The sequence below is a fragment of the Rhipicephalus sanguineus genome, chromosome 5, assembly GCF_013339695.2.
Source record: "Rhipicephalus sanguineus isolate Rsan-2018 chromosome 5, BIME_Rsan_1.4, whole genome shotgun sequence".
NCBI lineage: Eukaryota > Metazoa > Arthropoda > Arachnida > Ixodida > Ixodidae > Rhipicephalus > Rhipicephalus sanguineus.
Window position 1 is genome coordinate 188368658 of NC_051180.1, and position 24917 is coordinate 188393574.

Sequence of the window (24917 nt, forward strand, 5' to 3'; positions counted from 1 at the left end):
TTGCATTTTGGTAAAAGCACCAGACACGGGCAACTGTGCAGGTGACACACTTACGTCATTAGTTGGAACTGATGAAGTGGCCATCCATGTTGACAATTTACTGGACACTGGAAACCTGGACGAAGATTCAAGTGTACTACAGGCATCGACTCTCCTTTCTGACCCTGTGTATCCTGTGCAAGTCAGTGACGGAAGACTGGTGTACTGTTTGGCCGGCTATGTGGCACGGAGGAAACTTATGGCAACGAAATGCCAGGACTGTTTTGAGCAGGTGCTCAAATCCCTCGAGAACGCAGATAAGGGTCTTGCGTCATTCACAGCATTCTGCGATGTTGGAGGGCTTTTGTACCTGTCACCTGAACTATTTTCATTTGTGGAGGCACTGGAGGACACATTCACATCGTGGTTCAGTTATAATAAGCTCTAAAGGGACCAGGGGCGTAGCCAAAAAATTTTTTCGGGGGGGGGGGGGCGGTTCAACCATACTTTATGTATGTTCGTGCGTGCGTTTGTATGTGTGCGTGCCTATATACGCAAGCAAAACTGAAAAATTTCGAGGAGGGGGTTTGAACCCCCCCCCCCCCTTAAGGAACACTATAGTTGAACTTTTCTTAACTCAATGCAGACCGTACCATCCGTATAGTGTGCGACGCACACAAGCAATACCTGACGAGCAACATAATCAAGTTTTTTGTTCTCACACGGCTTCACTTCTTCACGAAATCTCTAAACAAACAGAGAAGTTCTGCAAGAGAAAGATCAAAGCACTTCAAGTTTCGAAGGGCGATGTTATGTGCATCACCCTGTAATGTACTAGCTTTCTTCCCTACTTTGATTCTCCCAACTTTAAATAAAATGTGTAAGAAGAGTGAAATGCTCTCCGATTTTCTGTGCAGTTGTTAATTGAAAAATATTTCCACTGTGAATACGCAAGAATACTTAAGTTCTTGAAAACTATCTCATGCAAAACGTTAGGTATACTGTATAACAACATGAAGAAAATTCATATGAATGTCATAGTAGCATTTTTTTTTTTCGAGCTTCTTGAGGTTGCTTATAACCTTGTGAAATGGCAATCCCCCCAACATGTTAATCAGTTACATTTCTCAGCATCAAGGAACGATCGCAAGCAGTGGCAAGCTTAGCTGGCCGCGATGTTTGCGAACGATGTAAAGCTTCACTTATGATAGTGTGCGCACGGTCATACCATACGGTGATAATGTTTGATAGTATCTGCCGCCAATTTCATTTCTTTATGAGGCACTTACGCCCTGCCATATAGTAGAGACACTAATAAAAATTCACGGCGCAAACAACACCATATGAGCCACAAATCAGCCTTGACATGGCAGCTTCGCTGCAGGGAGCCGAGCGAGCGACGTGTAAGTAGGGTGCCTTGATGCGCGTTTTGTTGCGCGTTTTGTCACTACGTGTAAGCTACAACCAGCGCCACCTAGACAGCGCCGGTCGAGGCATCGGTGGAGAGCGTCAGCGCAGGCGGCGCGGTCTTCACACTTCCCTATTCTAGCCACTGTACCCATGTGGAACGTACTGCAAAGAACCTCTCCCGCAATGGGAAGCGACCGTCGGCGTTAGTGCGGCTTTTAGCCGCCGGGCGCCGCCACCATAGTAGACCCGCCGTCGCGTCGTCGCTCGCGGAAACAAATGCCGTGGCTGCATTCGAAGCTGCTGTATGGTTCAGTTTTCGGCTGTATTCGCGTTGTTTAAAGTATAATGAAAACTTGTAAACTGGAATCATGAAGCCATAGAGTTTCATACATTCACCTATAGAGGAAACTGGCGCTGCGATCGTTCAACCACCATGGGAATGATGGGAAGTACAGGCTTCGGATTGGATTCCGTTAGCTAGCGAACTGTCTACGGATCTTTTTCTACAGTTTCAGTTTCGTTATTCGCGAGGCGAGGGCAGTTGGGTGCGTTGCAAAGCACTCAAGCAGTGCCTCTGTTGTTCAAAGAGGCTGAAGACCGCTAGGTTTCTTGCTTTGCTGCCACGTTGCAGCTTTACAGGTTGTATTTGACAGTTTTAGCAAAGCGTCGTGCACTCACCGCTGCGCATAGATGTAGCGTCCCATGCCAGTGCAGGAAATTGCATAGAGTTCCCGTTTTGTGATAAGCGCTACTTGTCAAAACTCTTTCAAATCGACTGCAAAACGACGGCGAAGCTAAGTAGACGTACCGTCGCGCTCCTCTGACTCGACTTCACAACAAAACGAGAGATGCGTTGGGGACAGGCCACTTCGACAGACGCATCGGGCATCGCAGCAGATAATACGTTAAGTGTTCTCACTCAATACGGTACTGTTATTTCCATAAATAGATAATGCGTACTTGAGGGAAAGAGAAGCGCGTTTGTTTTAAGTGTTGTAAAGAAAGTAATTCATTATATTATGATGCCAAATCTGGAACACAATTGCAGAGCAATGCATACACTGGTGGTTGAATTTGTCCAGGTTTCAGTTCCATCTCACGGTCACGCAAACTTGTTGCAATAAGTTTTACGTACAAAAGAATGAAGAAAGTTTTAATTGGAAATAACTTCATATCGTTTGGTTTTACACTCGGCAAAGAAGCGTTGCGAATCTCAAGAACCTAATCCATCCGAAGCCTGTACTTCCCATCATTCCCATGGTGGTTGAAGCGCCGCTCAAGGAGCCCGCGTAGACACTAGCGCCAGATTGCCCTCTAGGTATTATTGTAAGAAACTCTATGCATGAAGCACTTGTCGTTCTGGGCAACCAGCCTATTTCGAAGGCATGTGTCTTTCGCGGCTATTTCATCGAGACGCTCGCGCGTCGTCTGCTAGCCCGGTACCAGAGAGCGCATGCCAGTGATGCGCGGAAAACTGTTTTGTCACCGTTACGTTCGCTTGACTGAGAGTCGGTTTTAGATGCGAAGTGTCTCGTGCTCGGGGGTATGTAACGCGGCGTGATAATCCGCACGCGGCGTAGTAGTCCGCACTTACACTACGCATGCGGAACTCTCCTCAATCCCTCTCTTCAACAGCTGCGCGTCACTCTCTCCACTTCTCTACCAGCACCTGCTTGCGCTTCTCTTGCGTTCTCGCTTCTGCTCTCGCGGCACATACGCTACTCTCCTCCTCTAGTCTCCTCTCCTTCAAGTGGTAGAGCGCTGCGCGCGTTCAGTCCAGCGCTTGCCTCAGTTGACTCCTCTGAAATGCGGGCTCGTCATGCCGAAATTCTCTCCTGCGCAGCGCCGCGATGAGCGCCAGTGCATGCGCGTCCCCTCCCGCTCTCTCCCCTCTCCTACGCTCTCTCTCGCGCGCCTGTCGACCACGTTCCCCGCACGCCCTGTGAGAATTAACGGCCAGGCTAAAGAGAAGACACGACGCGCGTAGTGTTCCTCTTCGCGTTCCACGACGCGAGGTCGGTAGCATGCCCAGCGAACGCCAACGGAACGCGATCGTGAAAGTGCTTCGGCTTCGCGTTGCCTCATGGTCCCCTTTAGCCGGATGGTGTAATTTTTGACTGTCTGAAAGTCGATTTTCGAAAGCAGCATTTGCCAAGAGCTAATACTGGAAGCTTGGGCGCTTAAAGTTCCCCAATGCGTGCTACCGTCTACTGGTGTAGCATACTACACGCAAGCCTGGAGTTCATGCGCTAAATAGCATGAAATGTCACTAGACTGCTTCCAGGGATATACGTAATTGCCCGTTCCCTTCGTAAAGCTTTTGAGAATTACGTTTGTTGCCACCGGGAGAAAGCAACAGCTGGTGCCAAAAAAAGAACTATGCCAAGTGATTCCACCATTTCAGAGCTTAAACCAGTTAAATCGTGGTGGTACGGAAAACAAACAAAAACAGCTACATATGCCGCGCGCTTCCTGCAACACCGACTGGTGTGTGTGAACAGACGCTGACTTTCAAGTATAAAGTCGTAGTGCCGACTCTAAACATGAGCCAATGTGAAAGGCGTGAAAAATGGCGCGGCCTGTTGCCAGTTGCTTGAGCTCGTCTTTGTATTTGTCGGCGGATTGTTGTAGCCTCAGTATCTGGCTCCTCAGGTATCTTTCTTTTCTCTTCCATTTGCCCTTTTCGGTAGTCAGCAAAGTAGAGAGGCCGAGTGGCTGTCGACCTGGACGCTTTTGTCGCATGGGGCAGGCTACTCAGCCTTGTGCACTCATTTATTGTGACACTGTACATAATGATTGTCGATTGTTTCGCCGGTGGTGCATGTGGTGTCCATGGGCTCCGATTCTTCAGCTTCGGGATCTAATGTCAGCGCTGCATGCACATGGCGGTGATCGCGAGGCAGCGTTGCTACTGGTACTACATGCATTCGTTGACTGTTCGGACGCAACACGGTTACGTTTAGGGATACTTGCCATGCTTAGTGCAGTTGTTACTTTGGGCTGCAAACGTGAAGGGTAGTCTGCAAAGAGTGACGCTAGTGCATCCTTCGTAAGCCGCCGCTTCTTATATTCTATGAAATCTTCGCGTCGTAAACGACGGCTGCATATTCTAGTGCAGTTTGAAGATGTATTAGGAGACCAATTATCCCGCCTAATTACTGCAAGCCACCTCTACCGAACACCAGCGGCAGCTGGAATTTCATGGAACGACAGCCGAACAGTGTATTAAGGCGAAAGCCTTAAATGCCTCATCAAACGCGAAAATTGACCGTCGGCGGCGTCAGCAAGAGTGATGCAAAAAATAATTATGTGATGACGTCATCATATGACGTCACAGATAATAACATTGTGACATCATCGTGACGTCACATCACGTGACGTCGTCATATTACATTTTCGCTTGGTCAAAATGGACTGATCACTGAGGCAGTGCATGCCTCCGCTGATGTGCAGAAAGCTTGCACTGCCTCCGATCCTTGAGGCTGTAAGAAAACCACGATAGGCGCAGAAATATCTCGGAGGGAGGCAGGGAATGTTCAATAAATTGACTGGAAGAAAAAGAAGATGGCTTTCGTCTTTCAGTCGTCTTAGATGAATGCGTAAGCTTTGCAGAGTGGAACACAACAGTATGACATACTAAGGCATTGGGGCGGTTGCCAATAGCCTGAAATAGAAAATAAAACGCGAATACTATCAAACTCGAGTGCAAGTATAGAACCGGTAGCACGGTCTGGAAGACTGCCCGCGGAATACGTACAGCGGGGATGGAAAGACACGCGTATTGCGGCATCTGCATTGTTTGCTGTTTCACATTTATTTTCACGTGGTTATAGCCTGGATGATTGATGAGACGACGAAGTCATCCATGACAGAATAAAAGACTATCTAGAATCTTTTTATTGCCACCATGCATGGTTAAAGCGTGATGAAAACAGTGCGCCGCTATGTTCGCGTTTCTTTTCATCCCCCTGTACCTGTGAAAGCCTGCAAGAAGCACAAATGCAATTAAACTCGGATGCAAACACGAATTCGTGAGCTTCGTGATACGCGCGGGCGTTCAGCGCCAGCTTCCCGTAGTCTTAGAGTCACTGGAAAAATTTCAGAGTATCGCATCTGTTTTCCGCGCGCCGCCGCCGACGCGATTGGCCTCTCCGCATCACGTGACCTCTCGCCGCCATATCCCTTCCAAGCGCTTTGGGTGCAGGCGCGTTGAACGCAAAGCGTGGTCGGACATTTAGCAGTATCACAGTCCTTAGAAGTACTTCGTCGCTTTTTTAAACGCGTCATGCAGATGCCAAAGAATAGCTGAACAGCAACCGAACGTAACCTGGGATTCTCGTTTATTTTTGCATTCTGTGCGGGAAGAATTAACGTCAAAGAGCGTCGTTTTAAGTGCCTCAATGTTGGCCGCGGAATAAATTCGCCCCTCTCGAAGAACACTCCTTTCTGCAGTGAACTACACAAACTTTGCTGGAAAAGCTCTCATGCGACAGGAAACTTCATCTTTTCGGTTCGCCATGTTCAGCGATACTGAAAATTACATACCAGATACCTTTCTATTTGCTCGGCTGTTTATATCTCGATCTGTTGAACAGATTGTGCATTCATTTAGTTATAAACATGTCACGCACGAGAGCGAAATCGAAGATTTATTAAAATAATAACTGTTGACCTTGAAGGCAATTGTGGCGTCATCGTTTGCCATTGCGCGAAACAGAAGCGTGGAACTCTGTTGATAACTTGGTGTAAGGCAATGTTATTAAGCGTATTTTTAAATTTTTTGCAAATGTTGCTAGTGCTGCACTGCGCCAAGCGTACCCTTACAATACTGTTTAGTGGGTAAGCAATGGTCACAGGAAAAAAAAAATCGGCAGATCCCACTCATTGAGGGAGTCATTTCATGCGAGCCCTAGGTCTATATATTGTGTTGCAGTAGCATGCGCTTTAAAAATTTCCGGGACGTGCTATTTCTGATTAAAAGGACATAAATCACTGTGCCGAGGAAGTTTTATAAGAGTGCAGTATGAAAAAAAAAGTTGAAATTAAAAGCAGTGGAGCAACCGAACCCCAGCTGTTTAGGCGCTGGCAACGTCAAAAAAAAAAAAATGTTTGTCGGAACACAGCAAAATATTTGCAAATGCACTGCAACGTCGGGAATATTAAAGAGACAAAAAAAAAAGGAAATTAAACAAATAATTAGTGATGTCAACAATAATTTTTGATGGCCTATTTTCTAGGTGTCTGTTAGGAAAAGACAACGTATTCGCAAAATAAGATGCACCTTACCTACCGCAGGCCGATTCGCTCGTACGTTCAGCTGCTGGCGTTCGAAACAGAGACATAAATACGTCACGCACAACTTCCAGTTACTGTACACACACGCCACTTCTATTACACATAACACCCAGTTGAACAGCAAGCATGGTGCGCAAGCAAGGTATGCGTCAGTGATCAGTCGAAGGACGTAATGTTGAATGTTCTCGATGTTGTTCGTAATGTTCTAGTGTACGCTATGAAGTGAACCTGAACACCGACTGCAAAGCTAGCGCAAACAGTCAAGATATCACCAAGTGTCGAAGTAAATGGCGTCTCGCACGAAGTCACTGCGCTAATGCAACTATGCTTACGGCTCCGGACCTAACGAACACACCCGGCCGTGACACGAAAAGAGACCGATGAAGCCATAAAGAGTTCGCGAGCACATGGCAACATTTGCCGCACGTTTCATTAGTTACACCGCTTACCGCGCAGTCGATTCACAACTGTCGATTACTCGAAATCACTTCTAATATCCTCTTGAAAAACACACACACACACATTGCAGTTCCGCCGAGCGTAACACGGCATCGAAGCGAAAACGGTCACTTCTCAACACACGCTAGCAACGCGCCGGACAGTCCGGAAGGGAAATGGCCGCCGCCGCCCAATGTTGCCTGCGTGCAGCCCACCTTTGCGGTACTGTGAAATTTTCCAGTGACTCTACGTAGTCTACTTGCACAGCGCCACCACGCGGCAGCGGCGAGCGGAAGCGGAGCGCGCGTTCGACGGCCCGAGGAGAGCGCTCGCCCAGGCACTGAAAAATAGAGAAGGCGCTGGCCAAGCGCGTTCTCGTGTTTCTCTGGCACGCACCTCTAGCCATGCTGCTGCTCTTCTTTTGCAAAGGCCGGCCGGACGAACCTTGCATTATGTTTGCGCTGCGGCGGCTGAAGGTCATTGCGACGCGATGAATGACCTTGCGAGATATGCAGTATTATAACTATCGCTCTAAAAATGACTGTTTTTAGATGGCTGTTTTAACAATTTGTATAAATTCGGCGTATAGCTTAAAACCTAAGTTTGATGTCGGTGCCCATGCTGTTCTTGGTCGTTCAATGTTCTACTCAGAGGGTCACCAACTAGCCCAAACATCTTGAATAAACAGTGCAACAACAGACAATGCATAAAGAAAGGAACAAGGACAAGCGCTGTGTGTTATACATTGTCCACTGTTTCTTGAACCAACTAGACCATCCTCTATTAACTGCTGATCTACAAGCACTGATGGTGTTCCTCTTCCTAATTGATAAAACTGATCACACTGCTCTTCTTACACAAGAACATGGCATGGTGCAAAGTGCAACCTCTTAATAAATCACACTTAAGAGACTCAGGATTACACTATTTATTTACAACTTAGGCGTTTTACAAGCACAGCACATTATAATAAGTAACAGCTAGTTCAAGAGACAATAGCTTGTATTTTCGCAAATAAAAGCAATGCGAGAAGACAAGGCGTTACCACATTGAAGTTATGCAATGGCGTATCTTCATCATGAAGTTTCTTACAACATTTCTTGTTTCTCATACAAGATCTTAAAAGCATGATACTATATCGACTGCAAAACAACAGCGAAGATGGTCCGACATATTTTTTGCCCTTCCTTGAAGACAAATTAGCTGGATTGCCGAAAGACTTGTAGATTTACACTGCATGAATCTGGCCAACTTTAATGAGCTTGCATTCGGAGTTTGGAAAAAACTCAACATCATACCATATACATATGGTAAATAAGAGAAATCGATGCGTACATACTTTGTTTAACACGCAAACAAAATTCTCAAAAAAATATCCCTAGAAGAATGACACTACACAAAAATAGCAAATAAATGGTGAGAGGTGCTAATTAAGTACAACCTCTTATTAGCAATTTTGCGACTGCGATTGTGCAGCCCGTGACAATGCTGTGCTGATAAGAACTCAACCCCACAGGTCTTCGGTTCGCCCGAACTTGAACACCAAGGCCCTGCAAAAAATAGATAGCATTAATGACAGGCGAAAATGCTTGAGGCCCGTGTACTTAGATTTTGGTGCACGTTAAAGAACCCCAGGTGGTCGAAATTTCCGGAGCCCTCCGCTACGGTGTCTCTCATATACCGTAGTTTTGGGACGTTATACCCCAGCAATTTTTATTACTATTAAATTATAGACAACAGTACAGACTATTCGAATTACTGTTGTCCTCTGCGAGTGGCACTCCAGGCATGCATATGTATGCATATGTATGACAAAGCTAAAACGCAGTGTGGTACGGGACATCGAAGAATACACACAAGAGAGGTCACGCGCACAGCAAAAATGTTGTCTACGTCCCGTGCCAAATTTGTGGTCTGAAATTTAGCATTGTGAACCAACTGAAATTTAGCATTGTGAGCATGGGAGCAGCACACGCAGAGGGATGGCTCGCAATCTTTTCCTCGCCTGAAACGCTATGCTGACGTTAGCGCTGTGCTGCTATCATCCTTCACCTTGCAAGCAGCTCGGAACGTCACCTTCTACGAGACTGCATGTGCGGCTTATCCTGGCGATTACATCGGCGCTTCATTCGACTACCCCCTGCCTGGCACTGCGCTTTTCGCGGACGTGCCAGCACCATGGTCAACGAGAGTAACGCAGCTCGCGCACTTAAGCGACCCTCGGGACAACTTCGCCTTCAGTGAGCATGGGAGCAACACACGCAGAGGGATGGCTCACAATCTTTTCGTCGCCCGAAACGCTATGCTGACGTTGGCGCTGTGCTGCTATCATCCTTCACCTTGCAAGCAGTTCGGAACGTCACCTTCTACGAGACTGTATGTGCGGCTTATCCTGGCGATTACAACGGCGCTTTTTTCGACTAAGCATGCTACATTAAAAGAAGAGAGATGTTTGTGTAAGTGACACATCGGTTGTTCTGCGTGGTGGTGAATATAATTCCTTTCAATCTGTTTTAGATTAAATGGTTTTGCCATTCTCCTTACCGCGTGTATTTTGACGAGCGTGTGAGACGATGTGTGTGCGCATGGTTGCTACGGTTATATATGTCGCTGATTTTCTGAGAATAAAGTTAGTTGCGAGTGACGCCCTCTTCTGTTCTGTCTTGAATCCGTCCTTGATGGTACGCGTTTTTTTTTTTTGTACTTCAGTACGCACTTTTCCCTAGGTGCACTCATAGGCCAAACTTTGCATACTTTTTGTCGGCGAACAAATTTTGTTTTCACAAAACTAACTAACTTCGAAATCATTGTTCTGGGCCTAAAACCTGTACCTAAACAAATCTAATCGAAATCGGGAATGGTGACCGGGACCACGATCTCGTTATTACCTGGACACACTCAGCCGCCTCTAATATGATTGGTTTCGTACTTGAATTTTTAGACCTTTTATACCTCTGAGCACTGAACTCATGTTCAATGGAACATATTGGCAGGGTTTTGCAGCGCGCGAACATAGGAAAAAAAGGACAGAGTAGACAGAAAGAGCGCTGACTTCCAAATGACTATTTTGCAAAGTGGCAAAATATATGCGAGGAAAAGGAAGATAAAAAGCAAGCATACAGCCTAATCAAAGCCACTGTAATCGAAGCAAGTGGAACGGATCCACCATTGCCTTAACGCCCGGCCAAGTATTCACGTTCTAACTGCGATAATGAAACTGATGGGGAGCTTACGCAGTTTTCACCTAGTGAGTGAATTATTTCTGCTTCGGTGATCTCGCGGGTTAACTGATCCTGTGCCTTGCCTTTATCGCGCATCGATCGAAGAGGGGACTGCAACCGCAATCCCGGCAATGGGTGCCAAGGTGCCCTTGTATCACATTATGTACACCCGTCGGCAAAATAGGTCGGGACGTGCGAGCGACGACCGAAATCAGATAAAACTGCATCGCCGCGCCATCTGACATGTAGAGCGCGCATGCGCATCCTTTCAATTTTGCAGCCCTATCTATTTACTCGCTGCAGCTGACCAAGTGATTACATGTACCGTTTTGCGCTAGGCGTCGCTTTCTTGCTTCAATCCATGACGTGCTCAGTTCGACGGGGGCATGGTGGCGGTGAAGTGTTCGCGGCTCGCTTCACAGACAACGCAGAGCAGCCGAACTTTTCGTTGACCGCGCTGCTGATTAAAAGCTCCTTTCGCAGAAATTCCGGTGTCGGTGTCTGCGTAAGTGTCGTTGGCAGTGCGCGAAAAATCAGCGCGTTCTGTGTGGCAAAAATGTGTTCAATGTTACGCGCACAGGCTTTCTTTTTCTCGCGGCACGTTCAGGCTAATTATGGAGAAGGCGATGCCAACTAGGCCCGATCAGGTTATCGTGTCCTACTCTTGGAGGCGGAGCTCAAACGTCCTTCTCGTTTTATCGTCTTCGAAGAGAAGCAGGGAACTTCTACGCTTTGATGCACACGCTATGTTCTTTTGAGCGCTCACTCAGCTTTTTTGAGTTCATCACTGCTGCCACGTGTTTTTGCAACTTTCTGCAGCCACGCGGAACATTGTGATTTACATGCTCTCTATAGAGGATATCGAAAGCTCTGAAGAACCCACGAAACACAAAACCTCTAAAAAACTTCTTGAAACGACTAAAAAGGTATGCAGACATCTAGGTATACTTATGCAACGTTGAATAAACGTTTTTCACAAGAAGTTTTTTAGAAGACGTTGAAAAAACGTTTTTTACAAGAAGTCTTTTAAAACGTTTAGTGAACATTTTTTTCTAGAGCTTTTGCCATTAAAATGCGCGCATATGAACTTCGGTCGCTCGTATACGTTCGTATCGCAAATATTGGTCGCCTGAACCGCATGCGCAATAAAAGAAAGGGTAGCGGGTTTATATTTCTCCCCATTTTAACATGTGAAGATCGGTAAACCAAATTTTCCCATCTTTTAGCCCACCATGCACGTGAAGGATACAAAATCATTCGCCGAACATCGATCACCATCGCTTAATTGATGAAATAAAATGTGATACAATGTATGGGCAGTATGGGACCGAGAGTGCCCCCGGACCCTTCGAGCGTCATCTCCAGTTCGTTCGCGCGCAGACCATGCTTGCCGAGGCGCGCTCCTATCGAGGGCGGAAGAAAAGCGTCTTTCCTCACACTCCCGCCGTCCAGAGGCGAGACATGGCCTCAGAGATAGCGGGCGCGTCCCCCATCTCGGAGGCCATGGTCGAGACCTGTCGCCACCCATGGTCGCCATTGGTCGCCACACACTTCGTCATTCTACGTCATCGTGTCGTGCCCTCTCATTGGCCGCCCGTGACGCCGCTCTGGCGCTCTCGCCGCTCTCGCTCTTATCTCGCTCTCTTTCCACCGAAGCCGCCGACGATCGATAACTGCGCAGTATAGTTTCAAGCATTTCAAGTTGAATATCCTTTCTCCGTCTTTTCGGAATGTGCTTCTTGTTCGTCCTGCTATTTTTTCGTGTCAAAACTCCAGGACCTCATTGTCTTCCAGACACCCAACAGACGTAAGTGTCATTTTTAGCTTTCCGCGCGAAAGGGACTGCCATGGAAAGAAAAAAGAAAGCTATCGGCTACCTATCGCGTCGGCAAAAACATCGCCGACTTCATGCTGCAGTTGAGCCGCTTTTTCGCCAGACCGCCTCGATGCAAAATAATGAAAGCTAGTAACTTTTCAGCACAAAACTCAACTACTGAAAGCGTAGATAATGCCTGCCTGGTTACAATCTGTGTTGAGGGTGATGAATGTGGAAGTGCGTCACCTGAACCCGCCGACAGGTCACCTGAACGAATTATACATGAGAGCGCCAGCTCATGCCCGTGTTCAAGTAACTTTGCTGTGAGGCCTTAGAAGGATGTGCAGAAGGCGTCAAAACATATGCTTCGAAAATGTTCCGATTTGTCATAATTTTTGAAAGACATAGGGTAAGCTGCACGCACATGCTTGGCTGACTTCATTGTGCCATTTGCGTGCAGGATGAAAATAAAGTTCTGAGTATTGCCGAAACCACGACTATGATGGCCACCGTTGTGGAGGAACTCGTTGATTTTGCTTACCCGGGATTCTGAAACATACCTAAATTTAAGCGCATTGTGTGGGCAATAGGCAGTTTAGAATAGCGTACGCAAAGCTTTGCGTTGGCTTTTCGCGCAACTGCGCATGCGTCGTACGCTAACCGCTTGCGGGCTCCCGTTAAGTGACGGAAATAGCGGGCCGCAAACGCTAACGCTAACTTAGCGTACGCTATTCTAAAACTGCCTAATATTAACTGTTCAGCTGCACTTTCCTTTGGCTGTTACAGGTTTTCTACTGTTAACTAGGTTTTGCTGTTGTGCTTGTGTGTATCTGTGGTTGAAATTTCTAAAGTATCTTGTTTTCTGTACTCATAAGTGACCTCAACACACTTGGTAAAAATTTTTAGCACATAAGCAACACAAAGCCGAAAAGGGACAATCTGTGCACTAACTTTAAAAAAAAATGGTTTATTGCACACGAGGCACTTGTAGACAATGGCGTGGTGCCCTCAAGCTTAACCAAGGTGCCATGCAGAGAGATGTCTTCTTCCGCTTTATTTTAGCAAAATATACGGCATACTGATCACCTTCGCGAACTACTCCATGTTCAAGAAAGATCAGTGCTTCATTCGAGAAGGACAGTCGAGGAGTGCTAACAAAATTGATACCCCCTATTGCAATTTTTGCAGCTTCTATTATCAACTTCGTTAGTTCAACTCTATTAGCTGATAAAACATTTGTGTTCTGAAGAAAGTTCCCACTCAGATGCTCTACACTGTAACGCAGACATCCATCGTGTTTACAAGATTACCATGCTGTCTTATAAATGCCATTGTATGTACCAGCAACTAGGCAGGACAACAGAAAGGAACAGACGAACACTGTGTCCTGTCTAGTTGCGCTACTTACGATGGTATTTATTATGTCGAGACCCTAACTCACCCAACATTCGCTCGCCTCTTTTAAAAATGCTCTCTTTAACCTATCATTCCTGCAGTGGCCATTTCCCGGCATACTGCTTACCGCATGAAAGAGGTATCTGATAAAGGACAGCTTCTCTGCCTTCCAGGAAACTGTGTCCTATGTTGTTTCTTGCAGGCATCGTCGTCTTTGGTGCTTGAGTGCCGATTCTGCAAATCGATTTCAGCTTGCATCGAGCTGAAAACTACTTGCACATTAGCACGTGATGCCAACCTTTTTATTCTGTACTTGAATAGCGCAACAACTCAACGGAACACATAGCACATTGGAAAGATTCACACACAACACGTCACTCAAACAAAGGTGTTAGTCGCAGAGGTCCCGATTAGGAAGTACCACTCCATTGCTCTAGTCTGCCATTCAACAGTGATGTTGCTCAAAAAGGAATAGCTGTTGTGCCACACTTGCACGAAATTTTGCACTACATCATAAGGTTGATGTCACTTGCTAATGTACAAATAGTTTTTACGCTCCATGAAAGCTGAAATCGATTTGCAGAATTAGCAGCCAAGCATCGAAGAAGACAACTGCTTGCCAGAAACGAACATAGAATGCGGTTTGTGGAATGTGGAGAAACTGTCGCTTATCAGATACCTCTTTCCTGCAGCTAAGCAGTATGTCGTGTAAACAAGCAGCTGCATGAATGATAGGTTAATAGAGCATTGTAATCTTGTAAATAAAGCCAATGATGGGTGGCTTGCATTGTCCTGTAGAGCGTGTGGGTGTGAACCTTTCTAGCAGAACTCAAAGGTTTTATCAACCAATAGAGCTTAACTAACGAGATTGATAATACTATAAGCTGCCAAAATCGCAAATATCCGTACCACTTGTGTCAGTACTCTGTCCCTGTCCCTTGTCAGATAAAGAATAGACTTTCTGGAATGTGCAGTAGTCTGTGAGTTTATGAGTGTTATGTTATCTAAAAATGAAATGGAAAAAGACAAATCTCGGTGCATTGCGTCTTGGTGCAGTGTGAGTGCCCCGGCATTGTGCAACCGTTTGCCTCGTGTGCAATAAACCATTCTACTGAAAGTTAGTGCACATGTTGTGTCTCCATTTTTGTTCTTGTGTTGGTTATGCGAAAAAATTCTTTGCATGTGCTACCAACTAGGGCGAACTTTTCCTAAAACCAGTGTCGCCCTGTGCTACGGTGTTTGTTGTCGTTTAACCAAACTAGCTTCTTGTTTCGTTTTATTTGTTTCTTTGTTATGCTGGTGTAGGTGCATGCTGACTGAAACATTTTCCTGGCTCATCGTGCCTTTTGTGTGCAGGCTGAAATTAGAATTCCAGGTATTCCCAAAACCACGATATTATTGACACACACCATTGTAGAGGAACTCTAAATTTTGCCTACCCAAGAAAATAAGCCATTGAACTGCTCCTATTGGCGTTTACAAATGTTCGATGATTTAGAAAAGTATTGCTGCTGCGCTCGTGTGTTTGCCAAGACAGCCTTCCGATTTTTGTTGTGCTGATACATGTCTGATGATTGAGACACGGTTGTACTTTACTGTGCCTTTTGCGTGCAGGTTCTTGAACAAAGTCATCAATTCCATTGCTCCAGCCTATGTCAAGTGGCCAACATATTGTTTGGAATTGCTACAATAAAGGTTATGCATGATAACAAGATTTGTTGGAATTTCGCATTTACTTTGGAAGCGTGGTATAATGTATTCCATAAAACACAAGTAATGAAAATGGCCCGACATCAAAATGCTTAGATGTGTTGAGAACAATGAATTAAGGAAATGTCATGTCTGAATAAATAGGGTAACCATTCTTTGGCCAGAAGAACACCAATTGTGCTGAGATAAAAAATTCTTGAACACGGGGTGTCGCCGGAGCCGCTTCGGACAGCGGACTTTTCTTCAAGGCTGGGAACTTGAAGACAAGTTAGTTTTGTCAAAATGTTGGCTCCAGCAAACACGCTAGTCAATTCGTTGTATCATGCCAGTGTTTGCAATCACGTTTAGCGTTCACTGTCAAGCGTAATAGGTAAGGGATTGCCTGCGTAATATGGCGTCACATTAATTTCTCGAGCTACTCTAGCGAGCAGGATTGATAATTCAAAAAGGCAGAAGTTGAGGGGAAGATGGAAGCTTGAAGAGATGACAAATTCTTCGACACGGGGTGTCGCTGGAGTGAGCGCTTCGACAAGCAAACTTGTCTTCTTCAAAGCTGTGAATTGACAAGTCCGCTTGTCGAAATCGCTCCAGCGACACCCCGTGTCGAGAATTTGTCATCTCTTCAAGCTTCCATCTTCCCCTCAACTTCTGCCTTTTTTGAATTATCAATCCTGCTCGCTAGAGTAGCTCGAGAAATTAATGTGACGCCATATATTACGCAGGCATCCCTTTACCTATTACGCTTGACAGTGAACAGCTAAAACGCGATTGCAAAAGGCTGCATGATGCAACGAATTGACTAGGGCAAGCTCCTCAACAAGCTGGTTTGCATGAAAAATAAATGTCTAAAAAAGCTCTTAAAAAGATCTAGCAAGAAGTTTTTAGAATTCTTGCAAGCAGTTTTCTAGACTTCTAATAACGTGGCGTTAGCACAGCTACAGGAAGTTTTCAAGCTGCTTACGTCTAAATAACATCTCAACTAAACTTCTAATATACTTTTGGAGTTTCCTTTCTAGATGTTTAGTAGAAGTTTTCTAGCTTTTCTTGTGTTTCGTGGGAAGCGTGATCACAGCAATAGTTCCGAAGGTATGCATCGTTTGGTATCCTGTTCAATAACTTGCCGATCAGTTTTTGAGTGTGACCACGTGATGCAACGGTTTCCCTGTTTTTAATGACAACTCAATACGGCATAGGTGATAAATTTCACCGTTGCTATTTTTCGCTCGCCCTCAGTTGCTTTCCTTTTTTGTTCTTTCAAGGCCAATTCATGACATCGCCGATACCAGCGAGCGTTTTTCTTTTTTTTTAGTCAATTCGCCTATTTTGTTGCATGTGCAAGGTGATCTGCCTGCCTCTTATTATGTAATAAACTGAAGCATTCTTTCGGCTCAACGCCTTTTCGTTTTCGGTGCCTTCGTTCGTGTTTCATTATCACATGGTATGCTTCAACTAAAACGAACGTGCAGAGAAGAGAAGTAATGATGTGCGTGGACCAGTTTGCCACTGAGACAAGATATGCTATCTCTTTAATCAGGGCATAGCGAGCCGCGTACACATCACCGCCACCGTGCCCCGTCAAACTGAGCACGTCATGGATTGAAGAAAGAAAGCGACGCCTAGCGCAAAACGGTACATGTAATCGCTGGTCCGCTGCAAGCGAGTAAAACGATATGGCTGCGAGATTGAAAGGACGCACACGCGCACTTTCCACGTCAGATGGCGGGCGATGCAGTTTTATTTGATTACGGTCGTCGCTCGCGCGTCCCCGGCTTATTTTGCCGACGGGTGTACATTATTTCGGCGCTCTCGCAGCTGGTCGTTTACGCACCTGCCGGTTTGGCCGCGTAAGCCTTCCACACGTCAGTGGGATCGAGTAGACGACTCGCACTGCGCATGGGACGTAGCGTGACCTGTGCGCTACAGTGCACAGGGCAGAGTATGCGCGAGGTGTGTTGACCTGCTTGCATATATAGTCTCTGCAATTTTCCGGTGCAGAAAAAACCACCTGAACGCTGGCGGCTTGGCCAATCTTTTTAACCTGTGCGATACATCGTGCACATACGGTAGTACGACAGCTGGCGGCTTGGCCAACCTTTTTTACACTGTAAGAAAAAAAAAGCCGAGATGGGAGTAAATGGACTTGTCTGCTACACTCTGAGAAAAAATCGAGTATTTGGGGAGTATTTCTGCCACGCAACACCTAAGAAAAGATCGAGTAAAAAGGCGTCTTTTTGTCCCACAACAATAATCGTCATCTGGCTTGCTTGCGTTTCCTTTCTTGAAAACTCGGCGCTGGCCACTTTCCTGCCAAGAATGCTATGTCACGCTGATAGCGCGCATGTCGTTCGTGACCAGAAAGTGCCGGGCGCGGCGATAGTGCAAGGAAAGGAAGGCAAAATAAATGACGATTATTGTTGTGGGACAAATAGACGCCCTTTTTAATCGATATTTTCTTAAAGTGAATAATCGTCATCCGGCTTGCTCGCGTTTCCTTTCTTGAAAACCGGCTCTCGTCACTTTCCGATTGAGAATGCTATGTCACGCTGATAACGCGCGCGCCGTTCGGGGTCGCGACGATAACGCGAGGAAAGTACGCGAGATGGATGACGATTATAGTTGTGTGGCAGAAATACTCCCCAAATACTCGATTTTTTCTTAGAGTGCAGCGCACGCTCCGATGGGGGTTTTATATACTCCGTCCAGGCGGAGTAAAAAATTTACCCCCCTTAAGGACGGTGGTTTTGGATGGACTGAGGGGAGTATTTTTACATCCGTCGGGGAGCTTTTCCAGGTAAGTATGGGAGTAAATTTTATAACCAACGAAAAAAAATGCTTTCGCTGTCGGACCATGCGTCGGAGAATCTTTAATTAAATTAGCATCGAAGCACGCAGATCGATCACAAGTACAGAAACATGCACACAACGTTCGCAAAGTAACACAACATTAACACTGACAACCGCTCGCCACTGGCGCTTCAAAACCAAACTACGGTCACCGGCAGGCCCGTAGCCAGGGGGGGGGACCCGAATTTGGTGCAGTATGTGTTTTTACCAAAATAAATAATAAAAATAGGTATTTTTCTCAAAAGCTCAAGGTTTTCAGCAAGTGCCCCCCCCCCCCCCCCCGAAAAAATTCCTGGCTACGGGCCTGGTCACCGGGTATATAGGCACCCTACTTGACCTCCCATGTAGCTCAGGTGGGACACTTCTTTTCCACGTAATTAAGCAACAAACATTCATGGCGTACGTGTAAATTTCAGGTAGGCTTATAGATATCATGATGCACGCCCATCTTTTAACATTCAACGCCTTTTCAATTAGCGAATTTGGTTATCGGCTGGCACTCTGTCGTATGGGATGTATCCGCCTTACGTGAGTCTAAAATGCACCTAATCCTGCACGAATCCCGAGCGGCCGTGCACGAACGCTTCAGCGGCACACATTCAGCAACACCGGCGAAGAACCGAGGCGCCACGCCGGTATACCGCGTTGTTGCCGACGGTGATCGCTAGGCCTCTCCCAGGATACGGCACGGCTATACGACGAACGAGAGCTCGCGATCACAGAATGCTTGCTGCTAGGCAGTTTTCGTCGCTGTTGTTTTACACACACAATAAAAAAAACAGGTGTCCGCTATCCGCTTTAAGCTACGGAGCGGTGCACTTACAACGAACAAGACGGCTCGTAGTCGCGGTTCCTGTTGGTCGCAGTGCATCGGCGACCGCATGTTGGTTCAATCTGTCTCGTATCGGTGCTTGCCTTCTCGCTAGACTTTTGACAGCGGTGGTCGCATGGCGCAAAGGAGACAATTTAAACTTATTCATTCCAGCAGTTTCATTTTCTGTGAAACATATTCTTTGCTTCACCGGTGACCGGTGCGAGCTCGTAGAACTCGCCACGGCGGCCGGTGTGGCGGTGCGAGTTCGCTACGCCGTCGGCTTGGTACCGACGACGTAGCGAAGCGTTCTTACCGCTTAGAAGTTGCAGCCAGGAAACATCGTTGACACTCCGAGAAGTAACCGTTGCCCGTGGTCGAGCGCGTCGCTGGCACAGCTCTCACACCGGCCGCCGGCCGGCTTGATGCCGACGACATAGCGAAGCCTACTTCTCTCTGCTTCGAAGTCTCAGCCGGTGAAACTCCGGAAACAACCGCTGACGATCGCAACAGCTTACTTTTGTTACCGATGAAATTATTCTTCGCACTTCTCGTAACTCGGCACGTTGAAGCGAGGTATCCTTGGCGTGTCGGAGGCTTGCACTCGTGTGGATGGGCACTGCCGCTCGACGGGAGAATAAGCACCGCACAGCCAGCTCGATGTGTTCGCGGTCGGATGCTGGCACGAGTTGAACTTGTCTCTCTCCAGAACGGTTCAGCGGAGAAAATAGTCCTACACGTCTACACAAAGCACTAATCGGCAGTTGTTGCAAGGCATCGGTGCACAGGAGCTTCACACATACACACACACGCACGCACGTCGATGCCAAAATTGGTTTTTGGAGCTCCCATGGGAAGTTTGTGAACGTGAGCAGATACTCCGTGGGGAGTATAATAGGGTCATGTCGTTTATATGCTCCCTCACTTCGCAACGGGAGCACAAAGACGACTTGTGCCGTATTAACACTGCTATGACGGAGTAAATGATGCGGGCATGGTTTTCGGGGCTGATAAGCTGATAAAACTCCCATCTGGGCTAATTTTTGCTTACAGTGTAACCTGTGCGATACATCGTGCACATACGGTAGTACGACAGGCCGGCTCTTTTCGACACTGTTTCGCTTCTCTGCCTGTCGCCGCGCACAGGTTAAAAAAGATTGGCCAAGCCGCCAGCGTTCAGGTGGTTTTTTCTGCACCGGAAAAATTGCAGACTATATATGTAAGCAGGTCAACACACCTCGTGCATACTCTGCCCCGTGCACTGTAGCGCACAGGTCACGCTACGTCCCATGCGCAGTGGATGGATGGATGGATGATGGATGGAAATAACTTTATTTATACGTCCTGTACAGGTGTTGCCACCTGCCTGGCTAATCCCACGTCGGGACTGGGGTCAAGCCTCCCAGCCCTGTCATGGGCGTACTGGACAGCCAGGACTTGGGGAATATGGTCGTGAGACTTTATCATCCCTGTAAACCGTTCCCGGGAAATGCCAGGCCAAGCGACCCACACTCCCAGAGCATATGCTCAAGTGTGCATACTTCTTTCTTGCATGCCTTGCAAACAGCATCCATATCTTTTATATCGTACCATGCTTTTGCCTGTGCTGGTGAGTAATAAGACTGTGTCTGTAATTGTCTAAGTGTGACTGCTTGTGCTCTGTTTAGTCTACTGTGAGGGGGTGGAAACTCTCTCCTCCCCAAATAGTAATGTTTAGTAATTTCATTATATGTCGTGGGCGTATCCCGTTGTTGATTTTCGAATCCAGCAGAATCAAAGCCATATGTAAAAGCGGCCCGGTCCGTAAGTTCGCGGGCAACGCTGTTGGCCGATTCATTTGGATTCATGGGAATGTCATCGAGTGATCCAAGGTGCGCTGGGAACCAATATATGTAATGTGTATCAATGGCCTGTTTACTATTAATAATTCGAACTGCTTGTGGTGCGATCTTGCCCCTGCTGAAGGCTCTGATGGCTGGTTTTGAATCACTGTATATCTCGGTGTATCGATCATCCGTCAGGGCCAACGCGATGGCAACCTGTTCAGCGATTTCCGGTTTGGAAGTGTAAACCGTGGCGCAGTTGGTACACCTGCCCTGGTGGTCTACTACTACCGCGGCGAACTTAGTTCGGTCTTTATATGTGGCTGAGTCGACAAAGCAAGCCCCCCTGCCTCCTTTATCCAACTTCTTCAATAAAGCCTTAGCCCGGGCTACCCGTCTGGCGACGTTGAAGGTGGGGTGCATATTTCATGGCAACGGGGCTACGATGATGCTCTCAGCAAAGTCCTGTGGTACCTTAGTGTATGTCTCCTGGTCGATGACAGGGTTGATCATGATTCTATTGAGGATCGACCTCCCCGTGCAAGTTGTAGAGAGTCTTGCTATTTGGGAGCTTTCTTGAGCCTCCGCAATTTCTCTAGTCGTGTTGTGTACCCCTAACTTGAGCAATTGTTGAGTGCTGGTGCGAAGTGGGAGACCCAGTGCACTCTTGATGACTTTCTTGATCGCTGCGTCTAGCTTCTTTAATTGGGTCTGTGTCCTGTTATACATGGAAGCCGCATATGAAATATAACATAACACGAAAGAGTGGATCAACCTGATAAGATTGTCCTCTTTCATGCCTTTTTGTCTCCCTGCAAGTCGTCTGATCATCCGGTATGCGTTCTCTCTCTTGAAGATAATTTTCTTGAGTGCCGTGTGACTCCTGCCATTGGCATCTATAAAAAAGCCGAGTACCCTCATCGTGTCGACTCTGGGTATATTAACCTCGTTTTCGGTCAGTATATGTATGTCACTTTCGGATAGTGGCTTCCAGCCCTTAGGTCTCCCTTTTCTGTAAAGTAACAACTCCGATTTGTGTGGGGAGCACCTGAGACCAGTGGGCCTCAAGTATTCCTCCACTGTCTGCACCGCTTCTGTAAGTGCATCCTGTACCTGTCCTTCACTACCGCCAGTACACCATATAGTAAAGGTCATCAGCATAGATGGTGTGGTGAATGTTGCTGATATTGCTCAGCTTCCTGGACAGGCCGATCATGCACAGGTTGAAGAGGACGGGAGAGATCACCGAGCCTTGAGGGGTTCCACGATCACCGAGTTGAACCACATCTGAGTTGGTGTCTCCTACCCTTAACCTCGCTGTACGGGCTCCTAAGAAAAATTTTATGTATAATCCAAAGGTTTCACAGCGCATACAACGAGGACGAGCAAAGAGAGCACACACAGCGTAATGTAATTATACATTTTCGATCCAAGTCCAATTTCCTCTGTCGTTTGAAGGATACATTTGCCTGATGTTGTCGAATGCTTTCTCCATGTTCTAGTCCGAGGATGGCTTTGGTATCTCTAGAGTACCCGTCCAGAATGTCCGTTTAATCTGCTTCATAGCATCCTGAGTAGATAGCGAGGATCTGAAGCCTAGCCTATGTGGGTGTATTGTTGTTGTCCTCCAAGCAATCCTTAAAGGCCAACTCCGGCGATTTTTCGAGGTCGATGGATCTCAGTGAATTCGCTGTGGTACGTTCCTTTGCACGTTTCCGTCATTTATGCCAAATTACAGGCTTGAGACATGCGCAGATTGTTTGCAAATGAATTTTAAAGATTGTCTGCAAACGCCCTCCTGGCTTCCCACAATTATTGGCAACATTGCGTCTGTGACGTCAGTGTTGGCAAGGCGGCGGAAGTGACGCAGCCGAGGGCACCGCTAACTTCGGCGCTCAGGCCGCTACAGCGAGCGTCTGCTGTGCACAAGGCGACAGACAGCGGGTTTGGCCGGCGCTTCGCTGGTCGTCCCGGCTGTCACAGTTTTCATACTCCGCGCCGGCGTGACCGGCATGCCTTGTACGACTTCCGGTTTGTTCGTAAAACGTCTACGTCATACGTAGACAGTACACTCGGTTGGGTTTCGGTTTCGGTGTTGCGCTTTTTTGCTTATTTAAAATTATTCTCCAATTTGCGAGTACTTCTGCTATCGGGCCCGTAACGGAGCGTCTCAGGAACATAAAAGCACCATTACTTTGACATGGCCAAAAATCGCCGGAGTTGGCCTTTAAGCCTGTTGAGGATTGCATGCTCGGCAACCTTTCCTACACATGATGTTAGCGATATTGGCCGCAAGTTCTCTAGACTGGAGGTTTACCCGGTTTCGGTATTAGTGACTTGAGAAAGTTTCCATTCATCAGGAACTTTCCCCGAATTCCATGCTTTGTTAATAAATCAGTCAGTGATTCAATAGAGGCTCGTCGAGATTCCTGAGGGTCTTGTTGGTGACGCCATCTGGGCCAGGGGCAGACTTTCTGTTTAACTCACTCAGCACCCTTCTGATTTCAGATAAGGTGAAGGGTCAATCCAACTCGGCTGAGGGCTCCCCGGTATTCCGATCGCGGAAAATGTTCTTGCTCCTTAGCGACTGGTAGGTATTTGTCTATGAGTTGTTTAGTAACTGTTTCAATGTCTTGATTTTTAAAGGGGTCATGAACCACTTTTCCAAGTAATGATCTAATGACGTTAGTATCGGAGTTTACTGCCTCCCGAATCGATTGCCGCAAAAATTTCTCGAATCCGTCAAGAAACAGGAGTTACGGGGGTTTGGCGCACGCTCTCAGCGCTTTCTCTCTTTTCTCGTGCCGACGAGCGCACTGGAAGCTAGACAGGGAGGGATGGCACGGGGGTAAGAAGTCACGTCAGCGCGCGTCATGAAACGCGATCGCTCTCGCTGTGATGCGCATGCGCGAGTGCGGCTACCGTGTAAAATAGCAGACTGAGAAGTAAGCGCGCGGGCAAGTGGCGGCACCCCGTGGCAAGAAGCGCATCTCATCCGGCTATCGGCCAATAAGCATGCTATGTCTCCGCGACGTACGCATGCAGACGCCCCGCCCACCGACGAGAGTGAGAACCGGCCTCTGTTTGAAAAGAGGGCGCCTGAGGAAACGGCAAATTCGCGCTCCGCTTGTGGGGTTTACGCGACGCGCACGACTGTAATATTTTGCAGAGCAGTTCATAGCCGTGTCAGCTTTCCGCAGGTTGTGTTTTTTCAACAAGCCCAAGAGGTGCTTCATGACCCCTTTAAGGGCTATGGTATGGCCCGGGCAAGGCAGTGTCTCTGGTTGGACTTGGTGCCTTGCTCGTCTAGGAGGTGCTTAATGAGTTTCCATGCCTTGCCGTTCCTGATCTGCCCATCAATTGTTTCACAGAATTCATCCCACTGCTGCTTACATAGGTTGTTGCAGTGCTGTTCGATTTGTTTATTCAGTTCTGCTATTTTCTTCCTTAGTTTACGATTGAGTTGAGTTCCGCCATTTCTTAGTGATGGCCTGCTTTGCTTCTATTAGGTGGGCTAGTTTAGAATCCATGGCCTCCACATTAGCGTCAGTGAGAAGCTTTCTGGTGGCTGCCTTGATATCATTCCTGATTCGCACCACTCTTTGAGGCTTGGTTTGGCAGCATTTGGTCCGCTTTGCGTTCTAATTCTGCGAAAGACATCCCAGTCAACAACCTCAAATTCTCGAGTGCGGCCTTTCTCAACCTACAGCTTAACCTCGAGAACATAGTGATCACTGCCGAAGTTATGACCGGTATTTGTCCATATGGCATGCTCTACGTTCCTGACAAAGGTTAGGTCGGGGTGGTGTCTCTACAGACTGAATTGCCGATTCTTGTGGATACCCTTTATCCGTAATCAAGACCATGTCTTGCTCGTCCGCATGATGCCATAGATTTCTGCCTTTGGGGTTTGCGCAGTATATCCCCAGAGTTCATGAGCAGCGTTGAAGTCCCCTATGATTAGGGGCCTAGCTTCAGCGAGTTTAGTAGCTTTTCGAAAATTATCTTGAACTGTTGCTTGTAGTGCTGCGGGTTACTGTAAATGTTGAGGACGAATAAGCTGTTGCATGTTTGATTTTTGTATGAGACCGGCACTAATACCTCCACCATGAGATGCTCTAAGCTCTTGTCCCGAATGCCCAGATCATGAGAGATGTGTGTCAGCTGCTTATTTA

General features: G+C 47.1%; 1 protein-coding gene across 3 annotated transcripts in view; it reads right to left on the reverse strand.

Moving 5' to 3' along the window:
• Positions 1 to 8106: 8106 nt before the first annotated feature.
• LOC119394526 (transmembrane protein 50A) overlaps positions 8107 to 24917 on the reverse strand; it is a 169750-nt gene continuing 152939 nt past the window's right edge. For all 3 annotated transcript variants that reach the window (XM_037661852.2, XM_049415809.1, XM_037661853.2), the window contains one exon: positions 8107 to 8672. In XM_037661852.2, coding sequence (XP_037517780.1) covers positions 8627 to 8672 — 46 coding nt within the window. In that variant the 3' untranslated portion in view covers positions 8107 to 8626. The remainder of the gene's footprint in view (positions 8673 to 24917) is intronic.